The following is a 15,947-nucleotide window of genomic DNA, read 5'->3' on the forward strand; positions in this document are numbered from 1 at the left end:
TATGCAGACTCCCATGTATAGTATAGTAACAAAAAACAAAGTCCCATTACTTTGCAGAATTTTTTTCTAAAAGAACCTAACATGCACCATGCACAACTACTGTTGTTACTGTTCACGTGTGTGGGGTTTCATTCAATTGTGTGCAAGTGGATGGGGAGAGTCGGCTTGCACAAGATTGTGTCTACGGACGGACAGACTGACAGAGACAACCTGAAACCAGTATAAGCTTTTCCTTTGATTTAAGTGGTGACCTAATTTTTGATCCCATATGACCCAGTTTGCAAATTAGCCTAGGAATCATCAAGATAAACATTCTTATCAAGTTTCATAAAGATATGGTCATAAATATGGCCCCTAGAGTGTTAACAAGCTTTTCCTTCGCTTTCAGCAGGTGACCTAGTTTCTGACCCAACAAGACCCAGTTTCCAACTTGGCCTAGGAATCATCCAAGATAAACATTCTGACCATGTCAGATCCCATATGACCCAGTTTTGGATTTGGCTTAGGAATTATCAAGAGAAACATTCTGACCAAGTTTCATGAAAATAGGGTCATAAATATGGTCTCTAGGGTGTTAACAAGCTTTTCCATTGATTTGATCTGGTGACCTAGTTTTTGATTCCACATGACCTAGTTACAAACTTGGCCTAGAGATCATCAAAACAAACATTCTGTGCATGTCTGTATCTAATCAAAGTATAAATGAAACCTCTATACTGGTTGGGAACCATTTTCCGGACACATTTTCATATTTCGGCTCCATTATTCCCTAAAAAAATATTTGACATAAATGAAGCTCACACTGCACAAACTTCAGCTCCTTCCACATCCGATGTTGTAATCAGCATTGCGTTGTGACGTAAAATATGGGTTCCATGGGGCCTCAAATGGGGTCACTAAAATGAGATATTTTTCCCGTTAGGTAAACCAGTTTCCGGACAAATATTTTGACAGTGTTTTGTTGTTAAATTGATACCAAAATAAGTAATTAAACTATTTCTACACATTTCTTTATGATTCATCTCTTCAAAATTGTGCACGAAACATAACCCGACTTTCAATAGCAGCTATGAAAGCAAACCGAGGTTGACTATAAAAAAACTCGAATTTCGTCTTATACGAATTCTTGATAATTCCAAAAGATATAGAATAAAATTAGTGCAAAAATGGACAGCCCTGCATCTTACGTAACTTTTTGTGTTAAATTAAAAGTAGAGCATGTTATCAGCAGACAATCATTATGTAGTTTGATTATTTCTTCCCCACTTGATACCTCGTCATGTGTGAACTACCGCGCATGCGCAATGCTATCTTCATGCCCCGGTAAGACAAAAAGTTGTTTTGTAAATGCAGGTGAGTTATCATCAAAAACCCAAACATTATACAGCCTTATAAAATAGTGGTTTGTTGTAGACATGAAGAACAAACATCTAAATGATCTAGATGAAACAATTACATGAATAACAACGAAACAAAGCGGATATTACATGTGTCCGGAAACTAGTCCTGTCTGGAAAATGATTCCCAACCAGTATGGCTGAAAGGGTCAAAAAAAAAATTTTGCTCCTTTCAGTGTTACTTAAATTGTGCGTTAGTGTGGTTAAAATCAATATCAAATGTCACTTCTATCATGTTCACAAGGTAAAAATTTTGGCTCTTTAAGGGGTCAATCAGGGGCCGTAACTCCGGAACCTATGATTGGATCAGACGGCTTCATCATGGAATTCAAGATCTATTGTTGTTAAAGATATTTTGCAAATCAAACCATAAATGAAGTCTCTATATGGCTGCGAAAGTCAAAATAGCCAATTTTGGCCCTTAAATGGGCCATAACTCTGGAACTCATGACCAGATCTGACCAGTTTTCAAAAGCAACTGAGATATTATGCCAATACAAGTGGTATGCAAGTCTGGTTAAAACTGATTACAAAATGTGTGGTCTCTTATCATGTTAACTAGCCAAAATAGCAAATTTTGGCCCTTTATGGGCCTTAACTCTGGAACATATGATGGGATCTGGCCAGTTTTCGAAAGGAACCAAGATATTATGCCAATACAAGTTGTGTGCAAGTCTGATCAAAACTGATTGCAAAATCTCAAACAGAACAACAGGTACTCAACATCACATGTTATATAACAATCCCAAAGACTCTTGAGTCGATCATCTTTTTATATACATGTACATATGACAAAAACTATCCAATTTATGCACATTTTTTACAATCAAGGGCCATAACTTGGTTTGACAAATCGAAATCAGCAACAAAATCCCATATGAAAAACTTCACATGCTGATAAATATTCCTATGATGTTTCATGGTCCTAGGTCAAATACCTTTTGAGAAATGTGCAACACAACTTTTATGTCTTTTCATGCATATTTTTGACAAGGTCAAGGACCATAAACCTGATCTGGCTGTGTGATATCCAAATTATATCACCAGGTGCACAACTTCCCATGCCGAACAACAATCCTGTGAAATTTGATGACTCTGGATCAAATACTTTTTTGACATATAAAGGACATATTTTCAGACAGACAGACAGATGGGCCGACAAGGGCAATTAAAGATGCTCCCCCCCACCCCCACCCCAAATACACTGTCCATCAACATCATAAAATATCCATGAATATCTGTGTTGTTTGATCTCCTTTTGAATTATCCATTGTGGGGTCCGTAATACAATTACATTTTGCCATGGAACATGTGCTAGCCCCCTGACACTGACAAAAACAACAGTTTTATGGTGCAATACATATAAAATTCTTACCAATTAAAGCCTCGGCTACTCATAGGTCTGATATTATATGTAAGACCATAACATGCTTGCACAACACTGCCTGTAGCTGGCTCAGGTCTCTTCGTGTAGTGAAAGTGTCCCTGAAGAGCTGGAAATAATTCTGGATCTAGATAATTGAGAGCTGAATGGTACTGTTGGCTACTATGCAAGTATGGACCTGGTGAGTTCTCATTCAACATCAGGTGTATTGTCCCAGACTGGTGTCTAAAAGTATAAGATAAGTAAGATCCCTTTAAAATTTCATGAAAAGCAGGTTTACAAACTTTGCATCAAGCCAATACTTTCTGTTTAAAACAAAAGATGTACTAAAACATATATACCCCCACCCCCCCACGATTGTTTGTCCCATTTTCAGTCCTGTGGTCACCATGACCTTGACCTTTGACTTACTAACCCCCAAAACAATACAGGTCATCAACTTCATAAGCCCAAATCATGCTATCAAGTTTGAAGACACTGGGCCAAGTGGTTCTCAAGTTTTTATTTACCAGATTTTTATAGCGCTCTTTTCGTCTATAAAATAAACATTCAAAAGCGCTGGTTATTGAGCAGAATGCTTTTCAAGGTTCAGACTCCTGTGACCTTGACATTTGACTTACTAACCCCAAAACAATAAGGTCTTCTACTTCATTCAGCCTGATCATATCATTAGGTGTGAAGGTTCTTCAAGTGATTCTCCAGTTACCATGCAGAAATAATTTTCAATGTTCAGGTTCCTGTGACTTTGACCTTGGGTCTATTATACATCAAAACATTAGGGTCTGACATCTACTTCATAAGCCCAGTCATGCTATAAAATTTGAAGGTTCTAAGTCTAGTGGTTCTCAAGTTATTTAGCTGAAACCATGTTCAAGGTTCAGGCCCCTGTCACCTTGACCTTTGACTTACTAGTCGCAAAAACATTACAATTAATCTACTGAGTAAGCCCAGTCACGCTACCAAGATTGAAGGTTCTGGATCAAGTGGTTCTCTTAGGTTACTGGGTGGAAACCCTTTCCAAGGGTCCGGCCACTGTGACCTTGACGTTTGACCTACTGAGCCAAAAATCAATACAGGTCATCTACTTCAAAAGACTGATCATGCTACAAGCACTAAAAGGTTCTGGGTTCTCAAGGTATTGGGCAGAAACCATTTTCAAGGTTCAGTTCCCTGTGACCTTGACCTTCTTATTCCAAAAACAAAAGGGGTCATCTACTTCATAAGACAAACAATGTTATCAACCTTGAAGGTCCTGGGACAAGGAATTCTCCATTCATTTGGTTGTTTTCAAGTTTCGGGTCCCTTTGACCTTGACCTTTGACTCAATAAACGACTGGGGTCACCTACCTAATCCCATTAGCCCAGTCATGCTACCATGTTTGTAGGTCCTGGGTCAAGTGGATCTCAAGTTATTGAGTGAAAAACATTCGCTCTACCAATAGGCAGACCAACAGACAGACGACCCACAGGTGCAAAGCATTAAACCCTTGCTTCTTTTAAGGGGAGGGGCATGAAATTCTAGTTTTAGTAACTGAGACACTGACCTTGACCTTGACCTTGACCCTTTGGCATCAAAATTACTTTTTATTCAAACAAGAGGGTCTGACACAAAAGCGCTCACCTTTGTAAAGGCTTCAGGTGTGTTTGTACAAAGTAATGGCACAAGTACAGACTTAGGTTTCTTCTATGTTAGCTTATATTATATACATATCACATGCATTTTTGAACCTAGGCCAATAATCTAAACAATTAGGGTAGACAATACAACTCTGATATCATACGTCAAATATCAAGGCTCTAGCTATTATGGATTCAGAGAAGATTTTCAAAAGTTTCTTATATATCTCAGGGCATGGCCATCTTTGACCTTAGGGCAATAATTTGGACAATTATGGTAGAGAGTCAAACCCTTATATCACATGCCAATCAAAGCTCTAGAGAAAAAGATTTTTAATGTCTGATAGCTGAAAACCTATTTTTTAACCAAAAAGACATACATGTTCAATGAACCGGAACCATTTGAACAACTCTGAGAGGGCTACCCAGAAATTATTTGTGTAAAGTGTCATCAAAATTGGAGATGTTGTTTAAAAAAATTGTTGATGAAAAGTGACCATGCCTTCTGGCGGCCATGTTTTTTGATGAATCAGACAAATTTGTAGACGGTCACACAAGGACAATTTATGTGAAATTATCTTAAAATTGAACTTACAGTTTTATACAAGAAGATTTTCAAAGTTTCTACTATATACATATATGGACAGTGACCATGCCCCCTGGCACCCAAGTTTTTTGAAGAATTGGAAAAATCTGAACAATCTTGGTAGAGGGTCACACAAGGACCATTTGTGTAAAATTATTTTAAAATCGGGCAAGCAATTTAGCACAAGAAGATTTTTTAAATTTCCACTATATAAATACAGGGAAAAGTAACCACGCTCTCTGGCGGCCATGTTTTTTTGATGAATCATAATTTCAACAAGCAAATTCGATGAATTGGAATCCCCCGCCGAAAGGGTCAGAGTTGAGGAACGGCAAAAAAATATATCCTGCAAAAAGTTAAGAATGTTACCAAGAAGCAAATAATTTCATTAGTCAAATCAAATTAAAAGAAAATGAATGGTTTGTTTGGGTGGGGGTGGGGGGGGGTGAGGATACAACAGTTTACATGTTGATTATAAATATTGGTAGAAAACGAAAAATGAAAAAAAAAAAATAAAAAAAAAATGGGGGGGGGGGGGGGGGTGAGAGGGAGGGGGGTGACCAATGTAAGGTGGTGACCAGGTGTAGGTACACAACATCACATGTTTATAATAAATGAGCATGGATAAGAATGGAAGAAGTTTAATGAAATCTTCCAATTGGTTGGTTTGTTAATACAGATCTGTGGATTTTTAAACAATAAAGGGCAATAACTAAATGGAAAACTGACCAATCAAAAAAAAACTTGAAGGGCATCGTCGCAGTATCTAGGTTCATGTCTATTTCAAGTTTGATGAAATTCTATCTGCTAGTTACTGAGAAATGGCTGCAGACGGACATTTTTCATTAAATCAAGGGCAATAACTCTGAGGGAAATTGACCTATCAAAAAAAAAAACTTGACGGGCATCAGCGCAGTATCTTGGTTCATGTCTATTTCAATTTTGATTAATTCTACCTGTTAGTTACTGAGAAATGGCTGCAGACAGACATTTTTTATTAAATCAAGGGCAATAACTCTGAGGGAAATTGACCAATCAAAAAAAAAACTTGACGGGCATCATCGCAGTATGTTGGTTCATGTTTATTTCAAGTTTCATGAAATTTTACCAAGTAGTTACTGAGAAATGGCTGCGGACGGACGGACGGACGGACTGACGGACGGACAACGCCATTTCAATACCCCCCTCCCGATTTCATCGGCGGGGGATAACAATCTTGGTAGAGTGTCACTCATGGACCACTTGCGTAATATTATTTTAAAATTGGGCAAGCAGTTTCACACAAGAAGATTTTTTTTAATTTCCACTTTATACATAAAGGGAAAAGTGACCATGCCTCCTGGTGGCCATGTTTTTTGACAAATCAGTATTATTTGAATAATCTTGGTAGAGGGTGATATAAGGACTATTTGTGTGAAATTATTTCAAAATGAGACTATCGGTTTAGGAGGAAATGCTGTTTGAAGATTTTTCTATTTTGAGCTCTGGCAACCAAGGGGAACTGTCTGAAAAATTTTGGCAGAGGACAATCCAAGAAACATCCACACCAAGTTCCATCAAAATCCATCCTGTGGTTTTGGAGGAGATGCCGTTTAAACACAATTGTTGACGACGGAATGAACGCACGAAGGACACAGCATGATCACAATAGTGCTCCACGAGCACTTTGTGCTCAGGTGGGCTATAAACAAACAAGAGCTGTCTATTGACAGCGTGCTCAACTATTTGAAGAACTGATGGAAATATGGGATCAAAATATTACCAGAGAATTTCAGACTAAAGAAGAACAAGAGCACCGCCCTGCAGGTGCTGACGCTCATCTGATTTTTTTGTATAATAGAAATATTGTCCTACCCATGATTTTCTAAGTCTAAAAAGGGCCATCATTCTTGCAAAAAGCAGGACAGAGTTATGTTTCTTGATGTACAGTGTCCGCTTATGATGGTGAAAAACTGTTGCAAGTTTTAAAGCAATAGCTTTGATAGTTTATTGGAAAAGCCGACTTAACACCATACTCAACCAAGAAAACTGATTTTCTAAGTCCAAAAGGGGCAATAATTATTGCAAAAAGCAGGATGGAGTTATGTTTCTGGCTATACAGGGTCAGCTTATGATGGTGAACAAGTGTTGCAAGTTTCAAAACAATAGCTTTGATAGTTTAAGAGAAAAAGTTGACCTAAACATAAAACTTAACCAAGAAATCTGATATTTTCTAAGTACAAAAGGGGCCATAAATCTTGCAAAAAGCAGGATGGAGTTATGTTTCTTGCTGTCAGGGTCAGCTTATGATGGTGAACAAGTGTTCCAAGTTTCAAAGCAATAGCTATGATAGTTAAGGAGAAAAGCTGACCTAAACATAAAACTTAACCAGGCAACGCTGACGCAGACACCGATCAAGTGATGACAATAACTCATCATTTTTTTTTCAGAAAATCAGATGAGCTAAAAATAGATAAGACAATGTACCTGTACTTGTGGATTTAGACAAGTCTTGCACTATATGGCAAAGTGTTACCATAATGGTAAGCAAGTGTTCAAAGTTTCAAAGCCATATAATCAAACTGTTTAGACAAAATATGGAATGGTCTGCGAAACTTACCTAATTTCTATGTCAAAAACGGGCCATAACTGAGTTAAAGTGCTTGTCCTACTTATGCAGTCTTGCCTACATAATTATGTAGTTTCAAAGCCATATGACAAACAGGTTAGGCAAAATATGGACTGGTATGACAAATTTAACTGATTTCCAAGTCCAAAAAGGGCCATAATTCTTCCAAAAAACTTGACTGAGTTATATACTCTTGCATACAGATGGAGATCATCACGATAAATAAGTGTTCAAAGTTTCAAAGCCACATATCAAATAGTTTTGACAAAATGTTCACTTGTACAAAAACTGAACCAACTTCAGTCAAAAAAGGGCCATAATTCAGCCAAAATAATTGACAGAGTTATGTACTCTTGCCAACAGATGGAACTCATGATGATAAACAAGTGTTTAAAGTTCTAAAGCCACAGGTCAAATAGTTTTGATAAAACATAGACTTGTACGAAAATTGTACCAATTTCCAAGTCCAAAAAGGACCATAATTCAGCCAAAATAGTTGACAGAGTTATGTACTCTTGCCTACAGGTAGAGAATGTTATAAATAAGAAGTGTTCCAAGTTTTAAGTAAATATCTTTGATGGTGTACAAATAAAAACTTTAACCAACACCGACACCAGGGTGAGCAGTATAGCTCTCCATATTCTTCGAATAGTCGAGCTAAAAAGGAAAAGAAAAAAGTCCTGGATTTTCATTAAAATTGAGAAGTTACATATCTCCTGAAGAATAACACTTATGACTGATTTACAAACCTGTCCATGAAAGCCTTGTAACGTGGCTCCTCTATAATTGTAGCTGGAGCCATATGTATTATCATGAGTGGTTTACTGTCAGTCTCAGTTTGAAGATCCAACAACTGTTTGTTTGTACTTAAGGAGTCCAGGTAATCTTCTGTTGGACAATCTACCACTGTAAAGTATATACCTCAACAAATGTTAACACGTTTCATACAGACATTAAACTTATAACAATCTATGATAATTTCACAACTTTTTAAAAAAAATATCAAAATTTTGGGCAGACATAGATACTCAAAGATGCCATTTTGTGATAACATTATTTTCACCTTATCAATTTGCATGAATTACATTGTACAATAAACTATATTCTTTTCTTTTTGGAGGTTACTTCCAAGGGTCAGTAAGGGAGTAACTTTACTGCACAAAATGATATGGAAGATAGAAAATTTTCTGTTGAAAACAGGATGGATGTTCACACTCTAAAAACAGGGGGTGCCTCAAAACTTACTTCTTATTAAAGACAGTAAAACATTGGTAACTTCAAGTCTAGAAGTCACCAAGGGGTTGAGCTTATCCAGGGTTTCAAGCAGTCCCCTTACCACCAAAACATGCATGTAGGCTGATTAACACTGGAAATCTAAGTCTGCTTGTTCTTTGTTTACACATTACCAACAGGAAGAACTGTGATGCATGATAAATGCAGATTTGTGAGATTAAATAACAATTCATAAAGGTTATCTCATTATCTTATTTTTACAAAATGGCTGTAAGGAGTAATTTTGATTAAAGAACTCATTCTCGGTCTTTTATCAATAAATAACAGAAGTCTCCCTTGACTTCTGTTTGAAAATGTTGAAACAGTACCGAAAATTCTGAATTATTAAAAAAAATGTAAGTATTAATATGTATCATTTAAGGCAAAGTATGTCAGTAAAATCTTGTAAAATCTAGTTCTCCTTTCAAACTGTTGATAAATATGTAGCCCCTAAACTCTAGAACAATGCCTACAACATGTATGCTTAAGTCTTAAGATTTATTCTAACTCACATGTTATTTCTCCAAATCAAGATCACATCATTTTTTCCCTCAATGTTATAATTTTTTATGGTGGACTTAATCCTTTAATCAAAGGCCTGAAGGGCCTGAGTCAGCTAATGATTGATGTACTGACAGTATAGTCTACCAGTTTCAGTTTGTTTTTAGTTTTTTTCTTAAAATTTCATAACACATCTCCATATTTACCCAAAATATTATATCCGGATACGATTACACTTTTCTCCAGTTTCAACAATATATTTTACAAATTGTGATGATACGAAGCAGGGTTAGACCCTAACTTATTTGAACAAGGTTCCCGAAGGAATCTCTACTTTTTAAATCTGGGGGTCCTCCTCAGGCTTTGGGATCCCTCATAATATGATACATAAAAACAATCACAACAGGTGTCTTATGAGAAGTTACGGTCGTGACCCCAGTAGGATTCGAACCCGCAACCTCTGTATTGAGTGGCTGACACCTTAACTCCTACAGAAGAATGTATCCAAACTGATATCAATTTACATGTTTGCCAATGTCAAGACAAGGTCTCGACTTTGGAGACACTTGTATCTTATAGATATAATCATTGTCAAGTCTGTTGTGACAACCACTAAAAATTATAATATCAAAAAAAAATTCTTGAAATTCTTGACTTCTCTTCATATATTTTAAAATATAAAATCTTAATATAACCTGGCATTTATATTTCCGATGATACAAAATTGATTGTAGTTTCTCTTTGAGGTTTGAAGATATATAGTGTTAAAGTGAGGGAATTATATTTTTAGGCATAAAATTCTGTTTTGGATTACTTTCACATTGAAATTCATATACAATTTCATTTTGATGTTTGAAAGTTTGATTTATAGTTAATAGACTTATCTTCCGAATCGGAATCGGTAAGTATTTATATATATAAAAACAAGAGGGCCAAGATGGCCCTAGGTCGCTCACCTAAGAAACACGCCATAACAGTGTAAAACATGTTTGACCTAGTGATTTCATGGAAACAAATATTCTGACCAATTTTCATTAAGATTGGACCAAAAAATTAGTCTCTTGCGATAAAACAAGCATTTTCTTAGATATGACCTAGTTTTTGACCCTAGATGACCCATGTTCAAACTCGACCTAGATTTTATCAAGGCAATCATTCTGACCAAAATTCATGAAGATCAATTGAAAAATACAGCCTCTATCACATACACAAGTTTTTTCTTTGATTTGACCAAGTGACCTAGTTTTTGACCTCAGATGACCCATATTCAAATTCGACCTAGATTTCATTAAGGCAATCATCCTGACCAAATTTCATAAAAATCAATTGAAAAAAAACAGTCTCTATCGCATACACAAGATTTTTCTTTAATTTGACCTAGTGACCTAGTTTTTGACCTCAGATAACCCATATTCAAACTCAACCTAGATTTCATCAAGGCAATCACTCTGACCAAATTTCATGAAGATCAATTGAAAAATACATCCTCTATTGCATACACAATGTTTTTCTTCGATTTGACCTAGTGACCTAGTTTTTGACCCCAGATGACCCATTTTCGAACTCGGCCTAGATTTTATCAAGGTAACGAACTCGGCCTAGATTTTATCAAGGTAATCATTCTGGCTAAATTTCATGAAGATCAATTGAAAAATACAGCCTCTACTGCATACACAAGGTTTTTCTTTGATTTGACCTAGTGACCTAGTTTTTGACCCCAGATGACCCATGTTCAAACTCGACCTAAATTTCATCAAGGTAATCATTCTGATCAAAATTCATGAAGATCAATTGAAAAATACAGCCTCTATCGCATACACAAGGTTTTTCCTTGATTTGACCTAGTGACCTAGTTTTTGACCCGAGATGACCCATTTTCGAACTCGGCCTACATTTCATCAAGGTTATCATTCTAACCAATATTCATAAAGAATAATTGAAAAATACAGCCTCTAACGCATACACAAGGTTTTTCTTTGATTTGACCTAGTGACCAAGTTTTTGACCCCAGATGACCCATTTTCGAACTCAGCCTAGATTTCATCAAGCCAATCATTCTGACCAATATTCATGAAGATCAATTGAAAAATACAGCCTCTATCGCATACACAAGGTTTTTCTTTGATTTGACCTAGTGACCTAGTTTTTGACCCGAGATGACCCATTTTCGAACTCAGCCTAGATATCATCAAGGTTATCATTCTGACCAACATTCATGAAGATTAATTGAAAAATACAGCCTCTATCGCATACACAAGCTAAATGTTGACAGACGACGGACGCCAGACATCGAGCGATCAGAAAAACACCTGAGCATTGCTCAGGTGAGCTAAAAAACAACCATCAAACTGAATAACACTACAAAAATAACGGATCGTAAAATTTCTGAAAGTGCAAAAAGATCGCTGAGATCGAGACTCATAACTGACTACAGTATTCTTGTGCTAAAAATTAAAATATTTTTAGATAATATTAAGTAATATTTTGATGATCAAACGTCGGTACATCACGGGTGACTTCCACTGCAATTAACTCTTGGGGTGTCATAAAATATTTGGAAGCCGCGGTCCTTCTGTTTTGATTAACACTTCCCGTTATGTAAGACAAAGAGCTATAAAAATAAATATATATTTTATACTTCTTTGTGTAAGGCCATAAATTCCAAGCCATCGTAAACACAAATTGTTGTTCAGGGGAAATCTGCGTGTATCACGCGTGACCTTCATGACCTAACACATTTAAAAATACTTAGATGTTAAATGGTTGTTATTTTTAGAACGAGGAAAGTCCCGCGAACCGGCCAGTTGCAAGCAGTTTTCTCAGTAATTTTCCATGACGTAGCGTCGTGCACATGTAGGAAAAAACCCCGGTGTCTTTCTTTGAAAAGTACCTGATATATTTAAATAGTAAGCACATGATCTTGTACGTAAATAATGATGACGAAATCCCATATTTTGAGTTAGTAAACATCCGGAATTTGTTTCTTTAGGTAAAGAACGAAAATAAAGCGATTGATTATTAATTAAAATATTTTTCAAACAGGTATTTATCTTTTACTTTTTGGATATCATTGACAAAAAAAAATAGGTATCCAGCCGGAATCCCAGCTTTTAGAAGTTGGTGTTCCTCCTCAAAATTTGGGATCCTCGGGCCCCCGGGACAACGTTAGTGTCGAACCCTGCGAAGACATTTAGCAGCAATTGGCAGTATCTGACATTGAAGTTTACGGTTAAATTACCTCTTATTTAAATCTTTTCATAAAAAAGTTGTTTCGTTTCGTGAAAGCAGCCAAACATAGACGATCTACTTTCGATTTCAAAAACTACAAGAAAATACAATTTAATGTTTCGCCGATTTGTTTATTTCTCGAAAAATAAGAATTATTTTGTTTGTCTGTTTTGGGTTTAACGCCGTTTTTCAACAGTATTTCAGTCATGTAACGGCGGGCAGTTAACCTAACCAGTATTCCTGGATTCTGAACCAGTACAAACCTGTTCTCCGCAAGTAACTGCCAACTTCCCCACATGATTAATCAGAGGTGGAGGACTAATGATTTCAGACACAATGTCGTTTATCAAATAGTCACGGAGAACATACGCCCCGCCCGAGGATCGAACTCGCGACCCCGAGATCCGTAGACCAACACTCTTACCTACTGAGCTAAGCGGGCGGGCTAAAATAAGAATTAAAATCATTTTTAATATCTGTAGTAACTAAACAAACCAGTAAGAGCTTCTTCTTCCGATAATTTATCCGTTTACTGACTGCAAAATTCAACCCACGCAAAGTTTATAGAAATCATACGATGCGTGTATACGTTCAATGTGGGAGAATTAAGGCTGATCGGCTATGTTGCCTAACGCATCCAGATGATTCAGATTTTGTTTTTAAACAAGAGCTGTCTCTATAGGATGACATATGCCCCCGATGGCACTTTGAATGAGTAGTTATGGCCGATGTTAGAGTTTAGGACCTTTGACCTACGGAGCTGGGTCTTGCGCGCGACACGTGGTCTTACTGTGCCACACATTCATGCGTAGTTATTTTAAAATCCATGCATGAATGACAAAGATATGGACCGGACACACCCATCAATGCACTATCATGAAAAATGACCTTTAACGTCTAAGTGTGACCTTGACCTTTGAGCTACGGACCTGGGTCTTGCGCGCGACACGTCGTCTTACTGTGGTACACATTCATGCCAAGTTATTTGAAAATCCATCCATCGATGACAAAGATATGGACCGGACACGCCCATCAATGCACTATCCTTTAATGTCTAAGTGTGACCTTGACCTTTGAGCTACGGACCTGGGTCTTGCGCGCGACACGTCGTCTTACTGTGGTACACATTCATGCCAAGTTATTTGAAAATCCATCCATCGATGACAAAGATATGGACCGGACTCGCCCATCAATGCACTATCCTTTAATGTCTAAGTGTGACCTTGACCTTTGAGCTACGGACCTGGGTCTTGCGCGCGACACGTCGTCTTACTGTGGTACACATTCATGCCAAGTTATTTGAAAATCCATCCATCGATGACAAAGATATGGACCGGACACGAAAATTGCGGACAGACTGACAGACCAACAGACTGATAGACCGACAGACTGACAGACCGACAGACCGACAGACGGACAGACGGTTCAAAAACTATATGCCTCCCTTCGGGGGCATAAAAAGCATTGTGTGCATTTCTGTAATTTTATATACGTTTTTATACGCTTAGAAATTATTAGACATGTGTATTTGCATTATTTCTATACGTAATTTACACTAATACGCATCTTATCTGGAGCCCTGTGGAACTATTTTTTGTCTTTCGCTGGATGTTACACAAGCTTTGTAGGCCTGCGCAATTCATAAAATGCACATTTATGCTTAATGAGTTACATTCGAGTATTGCACAATTACAAGTCATAAATATGACAGATTACATCGTATATTGGTCATAGCAAAGGGAATTGACACAACTTAACTTTATTCATGCAGTGAACTGTTTGAAGTTTGAGAGATCTAATGGAACTACATCCCTTCACTGTGTTATTTGGTCCATTTAGAGAATCGCTGAACAGCAAGGACTCGTCAAAACGCTTTCAGCGTTTAGCCGACTCAAAAATAACTCTCTTGAATCTTTCATCAATAAATAATCTCACTTTCAGCTCAAATTCAGCTTACAACACTAACATAATTGGAAAGAACATCATGCAATTTTCATAACATGCAAAACAATTTTCAACCAAAGGTGTGAACAATTCTGTCACTTCAGCTGGAGTTTTCCAGGAAAGGCAAAGAATGAACTAGAGCTGCTTTTGAGAAAAGCGCATGTCTCCCACAACTGCCTAGTCATCTACATATTTATGTATCCGAGTCAATCATGCACCAATGACTTAGAGTGCAGATACCGGCATCTGTGTAACCAATGACTTAGAGTGCAGATACTGGCATGCGATGTTCGGTAATTCAAGGGCCGTAATTCCGGCTAGTTATCGAACCTGGCTGAGGACTTATTGGCAAACACATTTTGTTCAAGTTTGGTGAAGATCGGATGAGAAATGTTCGACAAACAAGATCTGTGACAGATGGATAGACAGACACACGGATGCACAGACTGGAGTAAATCAATATGTCTCCCACCGCAGTGGTTTGGGAGACATAATTAACTTACAAGGACAATATGATCAAGTTACTGATGCTCAACCCAGCTGAAGTCATTTCATACCAGTAGATAAAAGAATAATGACCGGGACATGTATTGCCCAAGTTATTTTAGCCATCAAAGCTACGGCAACCAGTGTTTTAATGTAATGCCAATACCATTTAGATAAATATTTAAGTAAAAATTGAAAAACTTAAAACAAACAAGAGCTCGCAGAACACGAAATGCCTCCTTTGATGTATTCAATTACTGCACAAGGAACAGAAATTATTTGGTAACTGTGTACAGGGCATTTGATGTACTGACCTCAAATCAATAATGATGGGTTGTTTACCAGTCATAACTGACCTCTGTATCAAATGTGATCTTAAACCAAAGCACTCTCTAGTTAATTGCAATAAACGTTCTACTATTCTGCTTCAATGTGACCTTGACCTTTCACCTACTACTTAATAGGGGTAATTTTCTGGTCATGATCAACCTCCCTATTAAGTTTTGTGATCCTAGGCCCAAGCACTTTCAAGTTATTGTCTGGAAACGGTTTAATTGTTCCGGGTCACTGTGACATTGACCTTTGACCTACTGACCTCAGAATCATTAGGGGTTATCTGCCGGACAAGCCCAACCTCCCTATCAATTTTCATGATCCTAGGCCCAAGCATTCTCAACTTATCTTCCGGAAACTGTTTAACTGTTCTGGGTCACTGTGACCTTGAACTTTGACCTACTGACCTAAAAATAACAGGGGTCATCCGCTGGTCATGATCAACCTCCCTATCAATTTTTATGACCCTGACCAAAGCGTTCTTGAGTTATGATCTGGAAACTGTTCAACTGTTCAGGGTCACTGTGACATTGACCTTTGACACACTGACCTCAAAATCAATAGGGGTCATCTGCTGGTTATGACCAACTT

At 37.3% G+C, this 15,947-nt stretch overlaps 1 protein-coding gene across 1 annotated transcript in view; it reads right to left on the reverse strand.

Moving 5' to 3' along the window:
• LOC123564330 (zinc phosphodiesterase ELAC protein 2-like) overlaps positions 1–15,947 on the reverse strand; it is a 70,818-nt gene that overhangs the window by 25,749 nt on the left and 29,122 nt on the right. The window contains exons 12-13 of the mRNA XM_045357831.2: positions 8,342–8,498; positions 2,773–3,006 (exon numbers count right to left, since the gene is read on the reverse strand). Coding sequence (XP_045213766.2) covers positions 2,773–3,006; positions 8,342–8,498 — 391 coding nt within the window. The remainder of the gene's footprint in view (positions 1–2,772; positions 3,007–8,341; positions 8,499–15,947) is intronic.

Source organism: Mercenaria mercenaria, chromosome 2 (genome assembly GCF_021730395.1).
Source record: "Mercenaria mercenaria strain notata chromosome 2, MADL_Memer_1, whole genome shotgun sequence".
Taxonomy (NCBI): domain Eukaryota; kingdom Metazoa; phylum Mollusca; class Bivalvia; order Venerida; family Veneridae; genus Mercenaria; species Mercenaria mercenaria.